The 21,869-nt window shown below is 33.2% G+C and overlaps 2 protein-coding genes across 2 annotated transcripts; one reads left to right on the top strand and one right to left on the bottom strand.

The window, feature by feature from the left end:
* Positions 1–6,519: 6,519 nt before the first annotated feature.
* On the top strand, positions 6,520–10,068 carry LOC145563139 (uncharacterized). Its single transcript, XM_081623564.1, has 5 exons — positions 6,520–6,892; positions 7,728–8,232; positions 8,471–8,672; positions 8,737–9,180; positions 9,429–10,068. The coding sequence occupies exons 1-5, from the start codon at positions 6,679–6,681 to the stop codon at positions 9,861–9,863; spliced, it is 1,800 nt and encodes a 599-aa protein (XP_081479690.1). The 5' UTR covers positions 6,520–6,678; the 3' UTR covers positions 9,864–10,068.
* A 1,566-nt stretch (positions 10,069–11,634) lies between these two features.
* On the bottom strand, positions 11,635–15,762 carry LOC145561950 (uncharacterized). Its single transcript, XM_081622087.1, has one exon. The coding sequence runs from the start codon at positions 14,894–14,896 to the stop codon at positions 12,152–12,154; it is 2,745 nt and encodes a 914-aa protein (XP_081478213.1). The 5' UTR covers positions 14,897–15,762; the 3' UTR covers positions 11,635–12,151.
* Between the last annotated feature and the right edge of the window lie 6,107 nt (positions 15,763–21,869).

Genomic DNA, 21,869 nt, shown 5'->3' with positions numbered 1-21,869 from the left:
TGAGGAGGTGAGAAATTTGGTGAGAAATTGATTATGGAAGGTGAGAAAACTAAGAGAGAGAGGGAAATCGTGTTTAATTGAAATAAATTGGAGGGAAGTGATAGTTATTGGGCCCCACTGGCGGTTTCCGTCACCGGAGTAAGGGTGGAGGTGGGAAAAGTGATGTTTTTTTTTTTATGTGGTGGTAAAGTAAATCCTTTTTTTATGGAGGTGGTAAATTCAACAAAGTCGATATTGTAAGGTGGTAAAAATCAAAATTTCCTTTAAATTAAGCATTAATTAATCCTCATACATTTTCTATGAAGATGGAATTCAAAATTGATACTCGTATTGATGACCAATTTAAAACGAGTATATGTTAGGGGAATTTTTAGCACAGTATATATTGTAATAAAGATATGAAACAGAAGTACTTCGTAGTAGATTTTCACTAGTTGTTTCCAAGGAACAATAACAATGAGTAATGTATTTTCTAAAAAAAAGCGTCATATAACATTATATATATATATATTAACAACATTTTTTATTTCACATTTGTCTATGTGTCTTATAATAATAAAAGTACACTCTTCTTCCCTTTTTGTTCTTCTCATTTGTAATTTTAACACTATTCATTAGGTGAGAGAATCTTCTAAATTACTCTTAATATATTTCATCCTTTCCAAATTAGATGGTCAAAATGTTGTGCATGGCAAATGTGACCTTTTTCGATGGAATTTCCGTCGGAACCGGTTGTCGGAAAACAGTTCGTAAGAAATATGACCTTTTTCGATGGAATTTCCGTTAGAATCACTTTTCCGACGAAAATCAGTCCGTCGGAAGAGGTTTTCCGGCCTGAAAAACTCCGTTGGAAATTTCCGACGGAATTATGCCGTCGGAAAATGCATTAAAAAAAATCTGGTGGCACCACCGCCACCACCCCCACACCTACACCTTCACCACAACACACCCTACCACCACACACCACCTCAAAACACCACTATTCTCTACCCCACACCACCAAAATAACAAACGATATTTAAAAAAATAATACAAAAAAGCGATAATTACCACAAAAAATCCAAACCAATAGATAAACATATTTGATCGGAATTTCAATAAAAAGAAAAATTGACAATTAACTATGATAATTACAATTATTTGATAAATTTATAAACTAACATTAAAATTACATAAATAATTAACTATAATCATAAATGTTCAAAAAATAAAACAAGATCTACAATTTAACCAAAATTAAAACAAGATCTACAATTTAACCTAAGTTAAAACTAGATCTACAAAAAAAACCTCGAGATGCTCGCGACGGTGGTTGTTTTTTCACGGTGGTGTTGTTGCGGAGACCTTGAGATACTCGTGACGGTGGTTGTTGTTTCGCGGTGGTGTTGTTGCAACGGTGGCTGTTGTTTCGCGGTGCTGTTGTTGGGCAGTGCGCCGTTGTTTGAGGTTGATGTTGGAGGTGGTTGTTGCAGTGGTGGTGTTGTTTGAGGTTGATGTTGATGTTGGTGGTGGTTGTTACAGTCGCGGTGGTGGGGAGAAAGAGGGGAAAGAGAGGAGAGAAGAAAGAGGCGATGGTGGGTTTTGTTGCAGTGGTAAGAAACAGGGGAAAGAAGAGGAGAGAAGAAAGAGGCGATGGTGGTTTTTGTTGCAGTGGTAAGAAACAGGGGAAAGAAGAGGAGAGAAGGAAGAGGCGGCACATGCAGTGAAGAGGAAAGAGAAAAAGAGAGGTAAAAGAAGAGGAGAAAGAAGAAGATCTGGAAGAGAAGAGAAAGGGGAAGGAGAGAGAAAGAGAAAGGGGAAGAAGAGAGGCGGAAAGAAAAAAGGTGGGAGAGGGGCTGCTTTAGGGTTTCTACTTTTAAATAGGTTTTTTCTTTTTTAAATTATATTCCGACGGAAATTTGCGACGGAATAAAAATCCGTCGGAAATTTGCGACGGAATAAAAATCCGTCGGAAATAGTAATTTTCGACGAAAAAATCTGTCAGAAAGTGCATATATTCCGACGAATTTAGAAATTTCCGATGAAAATTTTAAATCGTCGGAAATATCCGACGAAATATAAATCCGTCGAAAATTTCGGCTTTTTCGACGGAATTACATGTCCGTCGGAACTTATTCGTCGGAAATCGACATGATTCTTGTAGTGTTGGTAGGATTTGAACCTCAGATATCTAGTATCTAAGGTAAGAAGCTTACTAAATGAGCTAACACTTTATTGATATTTTTACGTAGTATATGGTAAGGTAAGGGATGTCACAAATTTGCAAAATACTAAACATTGTATACCAAACTCTAAACACCATTTTCGGATCACTAAATAAGTTATTATTGCTCTACAAAAAATCATCTCTTTGAATCATTCTTCTTTATTCTTTTCTTGATTGATTAAATTGAGAATTTATCAACTCGCAAGCTTTTTGAAAAGGATGAAATTTTAAGTTGAAAATTGATATAAAATCTAACACCAGTACATAGTTCTTATTCAAAACTGTCAAGTAGCTAGGTTATATTAAGTCAATGATGATGGTGAGAAGAGATGAAAAAGTTAACCATGCTCGTGTGCTACATAATATGGTGCCAATGGACGGTGGTGTTGTTGCGTAGTTGAAGGAAATGAAATTTACGGTGACATCCTTTTGTTTTTAGCCATAATTTTGGTCAACCGCTTTAGTTGGCATATTAATGAATAAATTTTCGTACATACTCTCTTTCGGTCACATAACATAGGTTTTATTTCTATTTTTATAGAAATTTTAAAAATTATAATTGATTAATAAATTTTACTGCTAAATACAAATAATATGGTCACTACTAACATTTGGATTCGTTTCAATTATTTTTACTTTGTACCAAAATAATTAACACGGTTAAATTTGACACGCATGCGTATACACAGGTTTGACCTTAAATATACTTAGGAAGTATATAATTAGATTCGAAGTATTAATGAAATATATATGGATAGTTTTGTAATATCTACATTAAAATTGTGGCTATTATAATTAGTGAATCTCAACCCTTCAATTTATAAGACTCATCTTATCCATTCATTTAGTAGACTTTTAAGATATAAAAAATTCATCAGCTAAAAATGCGTCAAAAAAAAAAAAGAGTTCTTCGCTTTAATTCAAAAATATATGTTTTAGGAATGAATCCCACCGAAAATTCTGATAAAATTAAATATCAGTAATCTGATGAGTTCTTAATTCATTACTCCGTACTTAGCTTCGATTTCTTCTATTCTTTCTTGTAGTTGGTTTTTGTCGAGAAACCTAAACATATGGTGTTTAATTGTTTATTGCTATCTATATGCTAAAATTCCGATCACACAAAAATAAAGTGTCGATATTAAAGATCACATACTAACACATGTTTGATGGAGATTTCAATGTTTTGATCTTATGAATTGTTTTGATCTAAATTAATACTGTACTAATTATGATGGCCATAATTTTATTGTACCCATTAAAGTATTCCCAAAATATATTAAAACAAGTCAGTATTATGAAACTTTATAGTAATTTTAGTTATAAAAAAATACCCGTGTAACAACATATATAAAGATAAAATTTTGTTTCTAATACGTAGTACATTATTAAAAAGGCAAAAGCTAACGAACGCCCCGACGGCGTTAGATAAGCTAGCTAAAAGTAAAAAGATTAAATTAAAATGAACATTAATTACACCGATCGACGGGTGATTTTGTCATGCTTTCCCAAATTAATATTATTTTAGGCAATATTTTAAATGTTTATCCAACGCCTCGAGAGCGTTTATTAGCAAACATTTTAGTCAAATTTAATACCGAGTATATAATATGTTAAAATTAGTCAAATATATCAGTTATTGTAATGCTTACGCGGAAATGGAGAAGATTCGGAAGATCATATTTGTATCGGTCACTGGCAATTGTAGGTGTGTAGGACCGTATGAATGAATAATTGATACAGTATCAGATGATTCACGACATTCATAAACTTCGGCAGACGTGCATTAACTTGCATACAAGGCCACAAGGGTCATGTGAAATTGTGGATGACATGATCGCCTTTTCCAAGAAAATACTGTAGTTCATTATTTTTAATAATTCGTAATAGGGAATTTGGTGGATATGTTCTTATTACGTAGTACTCCCTCCGTTCCTAAATTATATTTCTATTTTTAGTATTTATTTCTCATGTAATAGAGAGAAGTAGGAATATAATTTAGGGACGGAAGGAATACTACTTAATGATAATAATAGGGACATTTACAGTTGAAAACGAAAGGTTGTTATAAAATATTTGATTTCAATGCACAAATTTAGATACTAATATTTTCAACTACGCGTTAAAAAAATGATATTTAGAAATTACAAATTGCGACAAATTAATCTATTAAACAAAATCCTAAATAAATACTTTGTACAAATTATATACTACCTCCATTTCTTTTTAGTCGAAACAAAGGAATGTTTTATGTCTCATAAATAATACTCCTTTGTTGCAAATAAAAATTAATAAAAATAGTACTTCCTCCGTTTTTAATTACTTGCTCCACTTTCCTTTTTCAGCCGTTTTTAAATACTTGCTTCCTATCCTTATTTGGAAAGCTTTTACAATATTTAATTAATTTCTCCCACCTGGTAGACCCACCAAGATCATATTTTATTAGTTTCATATTCTCTCTTCTCCAATTTTCTCCACTCCTTTTGCTTTTTACAATTTTTTATTCTTTCACCTACCCCACTACATTCATATTTTATTACTTTATTTAATTTCTACTAAAATTCCACACATGAAGAAATGGAGCAAGTATTTAAAAACGGAGGGAGTATATTTTCTTTATTATTATTTTTTTTAATAATTAGTTTTATTGTCTCTTCAAATTGAATATTATGAATGGGACATACAAATCACTATGCTATTCCGTATGTTGCTATTTAGGATTCATGATTTGACAAATGACAATACCTTAAGGGCTTGTTTGGTTGCCTCTAGTTTTCATAGGCACTCAAAATTCCCATGAATTTCCTTTTGGGTATGTTGTTTGGTTGGAATTAAAAAGCAAAAATGGGAGAAGTCACAATTCATGGGAATTTTCACTTCCCACAAAACATGGGAAGTTACTTACCCACCCCTCCCTTGGTCATTCACAATTCCCATGATTTACAAATTCCCACATGACAACCAAATATATTTATGTAATTCTTAGGAATTTTAATAAAGCAAGTAATTTCCCATGAATTAGAAATTCCCATGGAAATTTACTTCCTACATCAACCAAACAAGTCCTAATTACCATTCTCAAAATCTTGGAACCGCCTCATATTTAGGATTAAAAGATTTTGATTGTTCTCTATTTGTCATTAAATATCATTGACAAAATCCTCAATTAATATTACGAAATACTATTGACCAATTGATCTTCCTCAAACTCAACATCAAGAGTCAGGACATAAAAAGTACATACTCCATTATACTCCATAATACAAGTAAACTCCAAACTAAACTATTTAGGGCTTGTTCTCTTTAGCTTAATTTCACTTCAATTCAGCTCAGCTCCTATCAGTTCAATTTTCTTTAGTTTACTTCAGTTTATTTCCTAATTTCCTTCTCTCATAAACAATTCATTTCAACTCAGTTTAGTTCAGTCCAGTTCAGTTCAGCTTCAATCACTTCAATTTAGTAAATCAGAACAGGTACTTAGTTGAAACCTATTCATCACAGCCCTTTTTTTTCATTTTAATCTCCTAATATGCATCTTTTCAAAATCAGTATAATTTTTAACCTATAATACTATTTTTAGCTTGTCTTGATCGTCTAAGTTATTACCGCAACAATTCAACTCGAAAGTCATTGTAATTTCCATGTATATATTATGTTACAATCCTCGCGTAATATACTATAATGGTGTCGGCAATCAGCCAACCATAGACATTTTTCGTTTCCTTTGACAATCAAATATCTGATGTTCAAATAAATAACAATACTTAGATTTATTTTTTTAAGCGTTACATGCATGTACAAGTTGGTCACAGAATAATAAATTTAGGGCCTGTTCTCTTGAGCTTAATTTCAGTTCAATTTAGTTCAGTTTAATTTCTAATTTTCTTCTCTCATAAATAATTCATTTTAGCTCTATTCAGTTCAGTTCTGTTCAGTTCACTTTAATTCAATTCAGTAAATCAAAATAAGCCCTTAATTAAAAAAAAAAAAAATTTGCCAAGTTGGTATTTAAGAATACATTAAAAATTAAAATAATACTACCAAGTAGTACTACTCATGAATCACAAGAGGAGCCTACATATAATTAATTATTTGTATGAGCTGACTAGCATAATCGCACAACACTATTGGCTGGCAGGTTGCTGAGTTAGCAGACTATATCATAAATGATTATTATCAAATTAATTTGACTTTGAAAATTCGGGAATAACTCGTTATTTCGTATAAATAATTATTTTTATTTCTTATATATACGGTTTTTCTACGCTATAATTTCAATTTCATACTTAACATTTTGTTGAACTATTCTCTTCCGCGCAATATTAAGCCATAATTAGCAAAAAAAATTAGTAACAGTGTAACACTAATTACACTATAAATATACGTACGTTGTAGTAATAGCTTATCAAGTTAAAACCAGAAAGCTAGATATATATAGGAGAGCTAATAACAAAGTAATTAAGAAGATAATCATGATTAAAATAGAGGGTTGCCCTAAACAAAAGAGTGATAAGCTGAGTTGGGTTAGATCACAGATAATTGGTGGCGGAAGCGATTGCGGTGGTGGTGCAGAATTCGAGTCCCCGTTTGGCAAACGTGGAATCACCTACGCTGATACTACGGCAACCGCCCGTTCTCTTCACTTCATTGAAGACTATATTACTACTAATATTCTTCCTTATTATGGTAATTTTATTTCTTTTATCGTATAATTTGCTTTATTACAACTATAATTATATGTTATTATGTTAATCTTCTAGTATTTTTGTTTCTCTATTTAGGTTGTTGATAAGTTGTTTTAGAAATTAGGCTAGGAAGATGTATTCCGTGTTCTTTCTTCCAATCTCCATTTCACACTAGATATCCTCGTCATTTTTGTTTTATAATATTATTTATAACATCATTTTAATTCTATTTTATTTTGTGGAGTACCATTTATCACTAAAATTATAGAATATTTTATAAAAAAATGTCAATACAGCTCACTCCGTTTGAACTTTATATTGTACGTACTAGCTGGAGCACATAATCACACATTCACACTTACAGAATACAATATTCACTCTTCGAAATATAATGTACGAAGTAGTCTATAATTGGATTGGATAATGTCGGACTAGTTAGGAGAAATTTATAAATCATGACATATTAAATAGTTTTCTTTTTAATAATATCCATTTACATTTAATTACTCATACAATATTTTAAGATGTTATGTTTGTATCAAAATAAATCATGAATAAAAATCAAGGGAAAAACACTCGTTTGAGGATGGTCTGAACTTTGACTACATATGCGGTTTCATACAAGAATTTTAAAAATAATTCATGATTCATGATTTGTATTTTTTTCATATGTTACTACTACAATTTGTATAACCTTTTTTTTTTTTTTTTTTTTTTTTGATGAACTTACTAAAAGTCATTGTACACAAAATGTTAAAGGATCATCTCAACCATATATTGTATACTCTATGATGAAAACGTAGTTTGTTGATTTGGTGTGCGCTAATAATGTATAGGAAACACTCACACGACGGATAGCTACGTGGGGCAACGAACTACAAAAACAATGGAAGAAGCAGCAAGATATATCAAAAGATGTTTAGGTGGTGGAGAAGAGGATGCCATTTTATTCTGTGGATCGGGCACTACAGCCGCTATTAAAAGGCTTCAAGAAGTTATGGGAGTTGCTATTGCATCAACTCTAAGAAGCAGAGTTTTAGAGACTCTAAGGAATGGAGAGCGATGGGTTGTTTTCTTGGGGCCTTACGAGCATCACTCGAATCTCCTATCATGGCGAAACAGCCTTGTAGAAGTTGTTGAGATCGCGCTAACTAAGGATGGTGGCTCAATTGATATGGAAGCCCTAAGAGTTCAGCTTGAGCATTACGAGTCTACTAACCGGCCTATGTTGGGTTCGTTCTCTGCTTGTAGCAATGTCACTGGCATTGTCTCGGATACTCGAGCAATTGCTAGGTTGCTTCATCAATATGGTGCTTTTGCTTGCTTTGATTTTGCAGCTAGGTATGTCTAATTAATTCTTTGTTTTTGTTACGTCTTGTATCTTAGAACGTATGATGGGCTTTTATGTGCAATGACGCGCATAAAAGCCCAATAATAATATATTGATCTTGTCAGTTGTCACCTATTAGGAGCTTTGTCCGATACCAATTCTATGCATGACATATGAATTAGTATTGTCCGTGGTAAATTTGAGTGGTATTAACCGAGTATGTGTTGCTTTGGATGTTGTTATTTACAGTGGTCCTTATGTCGAGATCAACATGAAAGCGGGCGATATAGATGGATATGATGCTGTTTATGTTAGTCCACACAAGTTTATTGGTGGGGCAGGAAGCCCTGGAATCCTCCTTATGAGCAAGAAGCTTTATCTGCTCACTTCTTCCACACCTTCAACCTGTGGAGGAGGAACTGTTTCCTATGTCAATGGCTTCAGTGAACAGGTATTATTATTAATCAATTTTAATCAATATGAAGAATTACAGACTAATTAGATGAATGAAACAGGACACTTTGTACTCAAACAATGTTGAAGAAAGGGAAAATGCAGGGACTCCTCCCATAACCCAGACGATTCGAGCAGCATTAGCATTCTGGGTTAAAGAGTACATTGGTGTCAAAACAATTGAAGAGCAAGAGCATAACTATATGGCAAGAGCTGTGGCCAAACTAGGCAACATCAAGAACATTGTAATTCTCGGAAACACTTGCGTCAAGCGACTGGCTATCTTATCCTTCCTTGTGTATCCATCCACTCAAAATAGGGGTGAAACTCGAAAGCAGGACCCAGGACAACGTAAGCCACTGCACGGTCGTTTTGTCGCGAAACTGCTTAATGACTTGTTTGGTATTCAAGCTAGAGGAGGGTGTGCTTGTGCAGGACCATATGGTCACTACTTGCTCAATGTTGATAAAGACTACTCTTTGGCTTTAAGAGCATCAATCCAACAGGTAAAGTCTCAATTCAGAACATTCTTTCTTAGTATATGCATCCTTCCATCATTAGTCTCTATGCAACTACGTCACAAAGGTAACGCGACAACTAGGAACAACCTTTAAAAATCTTGTCCATTACAATGGCTAACAAACAAATGTATATATGTTACATTATTGAGCTCCAAAATCATTGTCAATCATATATTATATTCCAAATGTAACACTTAAAACAAGAAATATTGATGAAATCTATTGCTTGACAGGGTTATGAGGGAGTTAAACCAGCATGGACAAGAGTTAGCTTCCCATATTACATGTCAAAAGAAGAATTTAAGTTTGTATTGGATGCAGTGGAATTTGTGGCAACTTATGGACATCAATTTCTTACCTTATACCATTTTAACTGGAGAGATGCGGATTGGACCTACAACAATAAGGCGTTCGACAAAATTCTTCATAAAGCAAGAAACAACATTGTAGATGAGGTGAAATTAGCTAGTTTTATGCAAGATTTGAAGCTAAGAGCTAAAGTGGTGAAAGATACCGATACAAACAAAAGTATTAATGATAAAAATCTAACAGCCAAGTACGACTCGTATCTGGAGACTGCCATCTTCATAGCTTCTCTGTTACCAGTTAACCCTAAGCAAGGTTGGATTCCAGAAGAATTGGACATTGATATACCCTTCAGCATCTAGATACAAGTATTTAGTCTTGTTTATGTAGAAGAAATTTATTTTGTCTTGTTTATATAGAGGAAATCTATAAATTTTTTATCTGTGTAATTGTACAATTTATCTAATTTAATGTAATCTGAAAAAGAAGAAAATAATAGGATAATAAGGATAATAGATAGCTAGAGAAGATGTAAACCATGTTTTGCAATTTTTACAGTTATACGTAGTAAGCAATAATAATGTCAGTATTATTAAAAAAATTTCTGGCTCATAATTTATGTATGAAAACTGAAGTAATATACTAGAGACGAGCAAACAGTTCAAACCAGAGGCTGATCAATGGGAGACAGAGTCCATAAGACAGCAAATTCATAATCACATGCGCATACAAGACCAATATTGCAACTCACTATTGCAAGACACCAGTAGCATTCAACCCTAAGGCATTGATAGACATTAGACAGACTCTTGGGGAGTATACAAAAGTAATTATCGAAATTTCGGAATTCCCCAGGAAAAAGAGGGGGCCATAGAGAGAATCCTGCATACTGTGACCGCCCAAAATAAAGAGTTACACATAGCCGTTGAAGGACTGCTGAAGGAGTAGAGGACAGCCAAACAAAGACAAAAACTGAGGATGGTAATTGAATGAGAACAAGAAGAGGTAAGAAGATAAGAATCGTACTATTGAATGCCTGCTAGAGGTGCTAACAATAGCCACCAGAGGCACAAACACATAGGGCTAGCAACCAAGTACGACAGAAAGTGAGAATTTGGCAGCTAAAGAAATTGTTCGGCGTGCAAAAACTAAGACTTATACAGCCATACATCAAGTTTAAGAGTAAGTGACAACAATCCATGGATGTATGAAATGGGTAAACCCCATCTATCTACACTGGATTGTTACCATATTACTCAGAAGTACATACCCTGAATACCCTTTAATACTCTAATAGGATCCCGAATTCTCAACAACAATACACCTGCACAAAATGCCTCAAGACAAGAAAATTAAAACATTATAGAGAGTACAGCAATCTGAGAATCTGTGACCAAATTGATTACACCTGCCACCAGCTTAAAAAAAGATAAATAATAAAGGGAATAGTCCTGGGACATCAATATAACCCTTGCTGTAATATTTTTTAAGGTGTTACAGTGATAATTATAGATACTACATTGCATTGTTCATTTTCCTTTTTGAAATATAAAAGCAAAAAAATGTATGGCACTTCTATTACACAAGTCAGGCATACCAATACTTTGCTTGAATTGTGACAAGCTTTAAATACCAAAAAACCAGTCAGAAAACCATGCAGCAAAAATAAGGCATTGTTATAATCTAGAGCTCTGTTCCGGCCTCAATAAGAGTTTTACCAACGGCACTTGTCATGTTCATTAGTGAAATACAACTAAAGTACATCAATTTTCAGTTCATCTCAACTTTGAGCTTCAAACATGCAGATTCAACTTGCAAGTGGACTCGGTTTCTCAAACAGGAAAAAGATTGAAGGCTTGATGAACAATGAACGAGCTCAGAAATAAGTATATTATGTCCATCACGATTCTCAATCTCAACAAGTACAGCATCTACTAACAGTATTTGATTTCATGAACAAAAGATTTAATCTAACAGAAAATTCAAAAAAAAAAAAAAAAAAAAAAAAAAAAAAAAATTGAAAATAACAACAATCTTGCAAAAAAAATAAAAAATGACAACAATAGAAAACAGTTCATCTTTTGACATCAAAGACATCACTGACCAGCAAAAATCAAATCCTGTGATTCAGCATTGAAACATACCAAAGAAAGTGGATAAGGCAAATGTGATTCTGAAAAGACAATGCTCAAATTTCACTGAACCCAGCTCCCGAATTCAATGTACTGTTTTCCCTTAAGATGTCAAATGACTGAACTATCAAGGTTAGCATGAAAATGACATAAATATTATACACAAACTCGAGAACCATACTTCAGGGATAAAAGAATAACACCCAAATGGTTAACATTTTGTGCAACCAATCATTTGAGAACATACCAAAACACTGGTGGGCAGTAGACAAGCAAAAGTAACAAGCACCCAGAAGATTTGTAAACAAAAAATGCCCGAGGGCAAACATGAATAAACAAATTTACCACGGGCAGTGTAAGTAACCAAAGGTGTTGGGTAATCCGAAGATATGATAATGATCCTGCCCTCATGTATTCTTCACAATCTTCAATATGTCAGGATGAAATTACATCCCAAATCTTCACTACGATCTGTTGGTGCTTGAATGGAACAAAGAGGTAGCTTGAGGGGCACAATGTCATGTTTCTGACTCTTCTTCAACAGTTGGAAGTCCAATCTCTCTAGTAAAGGCAGGATTAAGAAACTTCGCAACAAAAGCCCATAGCTTGTACACATCGTCAAAGTTAGTCAGAAAGCTAAGTGATGCTGTCACAACCTCCACCCTGAAGAAGCCACTTTTTCCATCAAAACGACCATTTGCCATTGGCTTGCACAATGTTGTATCTGTGATGTTCAATTCCCCATTTGAATTCCCGGGACCATCCATAATTCTCATATGGCTAAGGATGCCAACACCAAGCCCAATGCCATGTGCTTCAGCAAGCTTTTGGACAACCTCTGGATTAATTAGCCCCCGGTTGCAGTTTCTCACATTGAAAGCAACAGCAGCACCCCTTTCATATTTAATTTTAGGGCCATATATTTGTACTAACGGCACATCATTTTTATCATCTGGACCAGGGAATCTCAATTGCAAAAGTGAGGTCACAAGCCAATTTATCAAGAATCGTAATCTTGATGTTGTTCTATTGAGGCCCAACATGTTTATGTGATCAAGATGCCGACAAATTATCTCTGGTTCTCTCCTATCAGATTCTGGGTCATCACCGTAGTCCCCATCACTTGCATAGTCATAGTCTTCAAGGTCTCTAGCAGATGTCTCACCTGCCTCCAAGGTATGACTAGAGTGCCCTCTGTGATTGTCCTCTGTACTGAAAGATACCCTCCTACCTTTGCTAGCAATATCATCTTCTTCAAAGCATACAACCCTGCCACCAGCAAATTTATTGCCATCCCTCCTTCCCAAAAGCCTAAATTCACCTTCTGTTTCTCTTCTGATAGCACTTTCTTTCGACTCTGCACACAGTTCAGATGTAATACCACGAGATGTTGAAGTATGACCATTGTAATGGTCTCCGTTTAATGAAGAATGCAGGGATGCTTTGTTGTTTGCCATCTCATGTTCATACTCCTCCTCTATCTCATGAACAGTGTGTATCTCCTCATTGATCTCATGGACATTATCAACACCTCGGGAAACTGATTGAACTGCAGCATCGAATGATAGCATATGCCGCCCGTCATATGTTGGGCTCCTAGACTTGTTCGCTGCTGGTTTTGGGGAGACCCTCTTCGCATCCTTCCTCCCAGTAAACCATAAAGGCGGTGAAGGAGTGGATCTCTGTCTTTCCAGGTGGCCCACATGTTCGGAATTCATGGGGCTTTGACCTAAGTCAATCCAGAATGAGTTGTCAGATGATTCATCCTCGCTAAAGATAGGGCTCTTCATCACCTCCCCTACAGAAATACTCTCAGTCTCTTCAAAGATCGTGCTGGCTCCGTCTCTGTCAGAGCTGTTTTCATGCTCCATCTCAGTGTCAAATACATCCTTTACCTGAGCATGAGTAAAAGCACCAGAAAAGGCAGGCATCTGGGAACCCTTCTGGGTGTCACCTTTGAAATCACCATTCTCATCAACTTCATCATCCTCAACCCCAATAAGACCATCAAGACCATCCATCGAATCGCCCAAATACTGTGGAAAGACTGGAGTAATCTTCACCATCCCAGTTCCAGTCACTCCAGATTGGTTTTGTAGGCATCCTAGCACAGATTTTTTGATGAGGAGACATCCAAACCCACTGGGATCAAAGCCAAACACCCTGTAAAATGATGTGATTATGAAGTCAGGACGAAATAACGACAAACCTAGCGAATCCATATCCTTCGGCCCCAAAGCACCAGCATCTAGCAAAACATGCCAGTTGTTTTGTTGCGCCAGAGCCATCCATTGGTACGAGTACTTGGATCCCGTCACCCTGGACTGAACAGGAAAGGCAAAAAGGCCAACTGCAGAATCCTTCTTCCTCTTCTTCTTGTTCAAAATCTGCTTCCTAAGATCAGCAGAGCACGGTTTAAGAGTAGGCCACTTAAACCAAGCACTATAACTTTTCGCCCCTTTCTCCTTCGCAGCTTGGGCCATCCAATTCACAGATTGGCTCTCATGATCAAACATGGTTAACAGTTTCTTGTTTGTATGAAAAGGGTATGCTTCAGCCAACAATTTAAAAGCTGAACCTCTACTTACAGTAAAGACAATCCCATATTCATTCTCAGGAATGTTCAAATAATCCATAATTCTAGTTTTAATATCATGTTCAACAGTCCCTCTCTCAGCGCCACCATACAAGACATGATTACTCAAATTAGCAGTCATCTCAGACAAACTAAAACTTGAAGTGTCCCAATAATAAAGAGTCTGAAGATGAGAAAACAGCCCAAATCCACAGTAATCAAGACATACCTTAGCAGCTGGCCCAGTGAGGTGCCCATACTCATCTAATCTCAGCTGATCAATCCTCTCAGAAGACTGATACTTGGGATACATTGTAAGGAACTTGGAAAACGCCTCATTAAGAGCAGGAATCGAGTCTTCGGATTCGAATGTACGCTCCGCAGCCAACGCAGTAGCTCTGAGGAATTCCTTGAGAGCTTGAAGCCTTGCAAGGGATCTCGACCGGCCGAGGCCCTCATCTTTGTTGGAATTAGCCTCAGCATCAGTGTCTAAGGTGGATTTCAGTAAAGACCCATCTTCAGATGCTTCTTCAAGAGCTTCTCTGAGCTTGCTCTCCTGCAATTTCCTCAATATTGAAGGGTTTTTCTTACTATCTTCCCCAAATTCAGACCCATCTTTTCTTCTACCCTTCTTATCAATTATCAAATGAACACAATGAGAAATAGGCTTCCATAGTGAGAGATGCATCAGAACTATGGACAAAAACCTAACCCCCAAATTTCAATTTTAATTTAACCCAAACTGGGTTTCAACTTCCTCCCCTTGTAAGAACAATAACCCAGAACAAAAAGGGGAAAGCTTAGTTCAAATTCAAACTTACAAAGAGGGAATCAACCACCCAAATTGCTTTCTCCAAAATCAAAGAGTCTGCTTTAGCAAAGCATTCAAAAAACACAGAGAATCTTCGAGATTCAAAGGTGAATTAAAGGCCCAAATTATTCAACAAAATTAAAAGGAAAGCGTAAATTGGACCACACCAGAAGGAATCCCCAGTTGATCTCTAAATAAGATCAAACCCAGAAATTGGTAGTAATTAAAAATTCAAATAATTAACACCAACAATTTGAAGGGGGCAAATTCAAACATCAATCTTGGCCCTAAAAAAAAGGGTGTTTGCATTTGACTTTTGGAGAAAAAAAAAACACAAAAGAAAAATAAATAAATAAATTAAATACTCCGTAAAATTAAGCAAAATTAAACTAAACCCTTTACTCAAAAGAGTCTAAATTCAAAAACCCAGATCCCAAAATGACAGAAAAAAAAGAAGAACGCAGAAACCCTAACAGGGGAAATTTAATAGAGAAACTGGGAAGAAAAAAGTGAACTCCCCATTTTGACTTTTTAAGTGAAGAACTTCATGGAAAATAAATTAAAAATAAAGTAGCTAGGATTTTTTGTGTGTATATAAATTAGGGCTATTAAAATTGAAAATCTGGGGAAGTTGGAAGAGAGAGTGAGAGGAAGAAGAAGAAGAAGAAAGGGAAAAAAAATAGGAAGGTTTGAGGTCAACAAAGAGCAGAGGAGGTGAAAGTGGGGTTTCATTCAATGACTTTTAAGTTTTACCTAACTTCCTTTTTTAATTTTCTTACTGATTTTCCTTTTTATTTATTTTTAATTCTTATAATTATTGTTTTTGTTTAATTGTTTGACCTCTCTGTCTCTCACTCTCTCTCCTAGTTTGACGTTGATGGACTGTTACGCATCCGGTTAATCTAAATCTCAGATTATTACGGACTACTGTTTTTTTTAAAAAAAAATTATCGTTGTGACTTGACAAACTCTGGTAATATTACTAATAAATAATGTATACCCTCTATTTCCTATTTTGATTTTTTACACTATTTATATAAAATCTACTTTGAGTCTTCGATCAATGTTAATAATTTGTTAAAATTGTATTAATGTGTATAGTTATTAGTAATTTAAAATATTAAAAATCAAAGTTTGCATTTGCATACAGGCTAAGTCACGCCAGGATGGACAATGGTTTTGAAATAGAGTGAATAAAATCGAGGGTTGTTTTTCAATGTTAGTGTATGGTTTGAGCAATGTCCAATTGTTAGGTTGTAATTTTATATTAAGAAGTATTTGAATTTCAATATATGAAGTGTGTAATGTATATTAGTCCTTAATTTGAAGACATACTTCCTATTTTGACCTTTTTTTTTCCAAGACAATTGTCATTCAAATGGAAAAACTATAAGAGAGTGAGAAAGTAGTAAATAATTAGTGAAAAATAAACATCTTTATCAAAGTTAGATATGTTTGATTTAACTAGAAATGTATAAATAAATGATGAATGAAATGATAGGAAATCTAACTCATATTGTGATGGTTGGTCTCTAGTTCAAACTTTGTGATCTGTGATTTTTACCGGTTAATTTCTTATCATTTTATACAACATCAATATTTTCTTAAAATACTAGGCCAATTTGTATCTAACTAAATTCTTAATATGTCTTAATCAAAGAAAGTAAAACAAAGAACATACATAAAGAATATAAACCATAACATACATACAAAGAGTCAAAGAACACTCTTAGCGGCCTTGAAGAACGCCCTAACATTATACATGTAACAAAGTTCCATTAAGGGACTTATCTACTTGATGTGACTTGTAGTTCAAGAAAAATTATTCATCAAACAAGCTAGGTTACTAATTGTCTTATTACATAAGTAAACTTACCAAATACAAAGTATGTCACTTTGTATCTTAATGGGCTAAACTTTTGATTTAGGAAGAAGAGTAGATACAATTATAAAAACAGCTACTAGATTCTTGCCTTCTATTACTTTCCTAACTACAGATAATTTCATATTAATTACAATAAATAATATGGTAAAAGCCAAAAAATAGTGGAATTAAAGTTGGAATTGTTGTATACTCTATTTTTAAATACTTATTCCATTTCTCCATACGCGGAATTATAGGAAAAATTGGAAAAAGTAATAAAATATGGAGGTAGTGGAGTATGTGGAAGAATAAAAAATAGTAAAAAGTAAAAGTAGTGGAAAAAATTGGAGGAGAGAGAATATGAAAATAATAAAACATGATCATGGTGGGTCTATGAGGTGAGATAAATTAATTTAATATTATAAAAGCTTTTCAAATTAGAAAAGGGAGCAAATATTTAAAAACGGCCATAAAAAATAGGTAGAGCAAGTATTTAAAAACGGAGGGAGTATATAGGAAAATCTAATCAAACTAGATAACAAAGCATGCAAAGTCAAGTTAATAGTTTCATATGTGGCTTGGCTGAGTGTTCTGAAAAGAAGAGAAATCAAAGTAAATTCTAAAAGCAAATTCTTGTCAATCATCACTCTCGTCTAATATTACTTTTTTTTTTTTTTTTTTTTTGGTCTAATATTACTTTTTGCAAAGGGGAAAACAGAGAAAAACAGGGGAGTGGAGGGGACACGAATTTGTTTTCATAGTTTTATTTTATTAAAAAAAATATATTCAAATAGTTTTACATTTTAAATACGAAGTAATAATAAAGTATATTATGAATATCATAATCATGCAAAATAAAATAAAGTAATAAACCAATACCAGTAATAAAGTTGATACTGACAGCATCACAGCATGCAATGCAATGCAATATATACACAGAGACAACCACATCATAACGTATCCTATCTCAGTAATTGCAAACTTTCCACTTCTTCCAACACCTCCTTATTTTACAACCAAGAACTTCAACTAACCCAACTTCACATTTATGATTTAATCATCAAAACTCCCCAAAAATAAGCAATTTACTTTTACAAAATTGATTCCATTAAACCAATGTTTGCTTAGTTTGTAACATCTTCAAGAATGAAAGCTTTTCATTTAATCTATAAGACTAATAAGAGTGTGTATCAAAAGAAAATTACACCTAACACATTTAAATTTTAAAGATGGACACATTGTTACAGATTCACAGAGGTGATCTGGATGCAGCATATAAGTGACATGTCTTTGTCCGAATTGGATAAATATACACCTAGTCCGAACGTAATATGTGCGTAAAAAAAAAGTAGACATGAATATACTATACAGTAGTTAAAATACTTGAGAAGTATATGAATTGGTTTATTTTTATTTTATTTTTTTTATTTGGTAATAGGTATATGGGTTGCTATTTATTTAGGAATCTAAAATTCACTCTTCAAGATCATGTAATTGGCTATAAATCATTGCATAACACTTAAACTCTCTTTTTCTTTGGCATAATTTATTTTGTATAATAAAGTTTGTTTTTAATAAGTTAAAATTAAAAGCAATAATTGGTAGAAAAGGTTATTCAAAATTTTAAAATACTCTAAAGTACCTTCTGGACTAAAGTCGGGGAGCTATAAAACACTTCTAGAAACTTTTCAACTTTGTTTATCTTTACTAATTACCTGAATAACCTGATTACTGCTCAAGTGGCCCTCGTGGTGGAAAGATTGTTGCATTATTGCATGGAACACACAATATTCCAAGTGTACAAAAAGGAAATAGCTAAAAAGACGGTCTTAATTTCATATACTTGTATAATTCCCTCACTATCAAGACTTCAAATTAATAAATAGTCTCTGACTTTTAAACTTTGACTTCTTCTAGTTTTATCATGATAAATGGATTAATATGGATTAATAATATGATTGTACATGTGTATGTTTTTTCAAGATAAGATGCATGTACCACGTAGAATGAATCTCTTCATACTCATCGTTGCAAGTATAATAAATAATAACGCTTATTAAAAAAAAAAAAAAAAAATCCAAAATCTATCTCTTTTTTTATCAAAAGTTTTTATTTAATTAATAATATTCCTTTGTGTAGTTATAGCAAACAACGACGTTTTAATTTAAGGAAATCAGAGAATACTTAATAATAGACAAAAGGTCAAAATTAAGACTCTTTAATTATTGGAACTAAATAAATGTTATTGAAAGTTTACGTCAATCGGGCATGAAGTCAATTAGGTTGCTTAAGTGTTATTACAACTACTAATGGTTGTAGTCCTTATAGATAACAACAGAAGGAAAAGACCAACACAAATTGTTTTAATAAAGTAAAGTCACAAGTTGATTGTTAAATTAGCAATGTCAACAAGAAAAGGATCCAAAAACACACACAAACCAAAGGTCAACTACAATCTCAGCATATTATAAATTAGAAGCTAATGTTAAATTAGATCATACTACTAAAAATCTTCAATTTGATGCCATTATATGTGTTCTGCCTGTAAAAAAAAAGGTAAGTTTTCTTATACTATAATTAAGTCAATAAACGACCGTGTATAGGAGTAATCAATATTAGCTGGTTTGTCCTGATTAATTAGTTAATTAATTATTAGTTACTGAGTTTTATAGGTTCATTACAATATTAATCACAATCTTACTATCTCACGCACCCTTAGCAAAATTGCCAACTAAGGCTAACAAATTTGTTGACTACTCAATTTTTTTTTTTTTTTACATGCAGCGTTTCAATGTCCAAATCACGTGCATCATTACATTTAAAAGGACTAAGGATGGTCCTAAATCCTAATCACTTTTACTTTTTTGTTTTATAAATTGTTTCCTAACTAGGTATAAGAAAGTCTACTAATTGCAAGATTTTGAATTCTTGGCCTAGTTAGAGCTAGTCAAAGGTGTTTGAATACTTTTAGCTCAATGTATGATCTTAACAATACTAACCAATCACTTTATTTTTTGAATCTATATATGTGATTTACCTATATAGTTGATGTTTTTCTTAAAAAAAAGATTGTCATAAGGATTCGACTTTGAAACCATGTCAGGTCTATCTTTGATTCACTTATTCTATCATGCATCATGCTAATTAAGTAATCCATAACGCTTAAAGCTCGTAATTTGCCATGTGGTGACTTATTAGATTGTCCTCTTATGAGAAGGATCTCCTAAACTTGTAGAGTGCAATAGCCAACATTATATGGGGAACAAGGAAAATGTCGCCATTGTAGAGGCCAAAAAGGAAGCACATAACCATATAAAAAATGTTTTACGAGTAACATTTTACTCTTTCCAAATTGCTACTCCGTAGCAAAAATTTCTCAAATATCCATAGAATTTTTACCGTGTTTGTCTGCTATACTATATTCTAGCTAAAACTTATGCAATTCCTCAATAAAAAATATACAGACTAATATTGTATAAGTATTTTAATCAATAAATTAGGGTGTCCAATTATTTCTGCATAAATTAATTTGCACGATATATATAAATTAATTAATTATTAGTTATACATTGAGTAAACATTTATTTAATTTTTTATTATGAGATCCGCTAAATTGATCGTGGTTGACCAGAAATTGTGCTGACAGGTGAATTTGTCTCGACCTAAGTAATATACAAAGGCAATTAAGCTTGATTTTCTAGCATTACTAACTACTAAGCTAGTGCTAATATTTTATAATTATATTATTTATATATTTATATTTTGTCAATGATATATAATTACCTACTAAGTACAGTATTGCATGGAAATCGGAAATTTGGAATCATGCACAAATCGATATTCACAAAACAAAGCTAAGTGCCAAGTTAATGTCGTTGACATGTTTTTGTTTAAGAACTTGTGATTGGCTTCGTGACTTGAGCGATATCTTAGTTTCATTTTTTTTGTAATGCATATAATGTACGTAAATGTTTATTTCAAATAATATGTTCTCATAGATAATAGGTTAATATTATCTTGTTAATATTCCGTAAAGATATATTTCGTATAATTAGGGTTCTCATAATTAGGTTGTACATACCTATATATATTGATTAATGAGAATACTCCAACTAAGGACAATTACACTATTCTACATGGTATCAGAGCCCAGGTTTGTTGGGTCGTTCATTACTGGATAGTTAAGCCACTGGTTAAGGGACCTCTATTGGATGTTCATTCCCAAAGAGGATTTTATATTGTACCTTCTGGTGTGCTCTAATTATTCTAAGGATACTCACAAGTGAAGGGGAGTGTTGAAACCCATTGTAGCCTACTTGTGAGTGTCCCATATTGGAGAAAGAGGAGAGGTGGTTCTACTTTATAAGGTAGAGAAGTAACTCCTACTATTGCCAATTGGTTTTAGTATGGAAGCGTACTTACCTATATATATATTGATTAATGAGAATACTCCAACTAAGGAGAATTACATTATTTTACATGTTCAATGAAACATATAAAAGTAATTGTTGATACTCACAATTGACCAAAGTTTTTTGTTTGTTTGTAAAGATGTTTAATGAAATAAGATTAGATGTTTTATAAAAGATTATTGATATGGTAATGCAACATTTCTAGAAATAAGTTAGAAATTTGAGGGCATGCTCTGTTCATTCTATTTTCACTTATTTAAGACATAATAAATTCAGATAAGATACGTTTAGATAAAATATGTTTAGGAAAAATAAGTTATGACAAAGATTACCGACCAAATACAAATTACAACTATATAAGTTTTTAATAATATCTAATAAATTCATATAAATTTAATAAACTTCAGATAAATGAAAATCAGGTAAATACTAATTAAATGATACTCATGCAGTCATTTATAATTTAAATAAAGAAAAGATAAAAGCATACCAATAATAAAACAAATAAATGTAGTTTTAAAGTAGTCACACTTATAATTGTCCTATACTTGTATTAGCTAGCTGTGATAATTGA

Source organism: Chenopodium album, chromosome 10 (genome assembly GCF_948465745.1).
Source record: "Chenopodium album chromosome 10, dcCheAlbu1.1, whole genome shotgun sequence".
NCBI classification, from domain to species: Eukaryota; Viridiplantae; Streptophyta; class Magnoliopsida; order Caryophyllales; family Amaranthaceae; genus Chenopodium; species Chenopodium album.
Note: the sequence above shows the minus strand (reverse complement) of the source record. Positions and strands in the feature narration are given on the sequence as shown.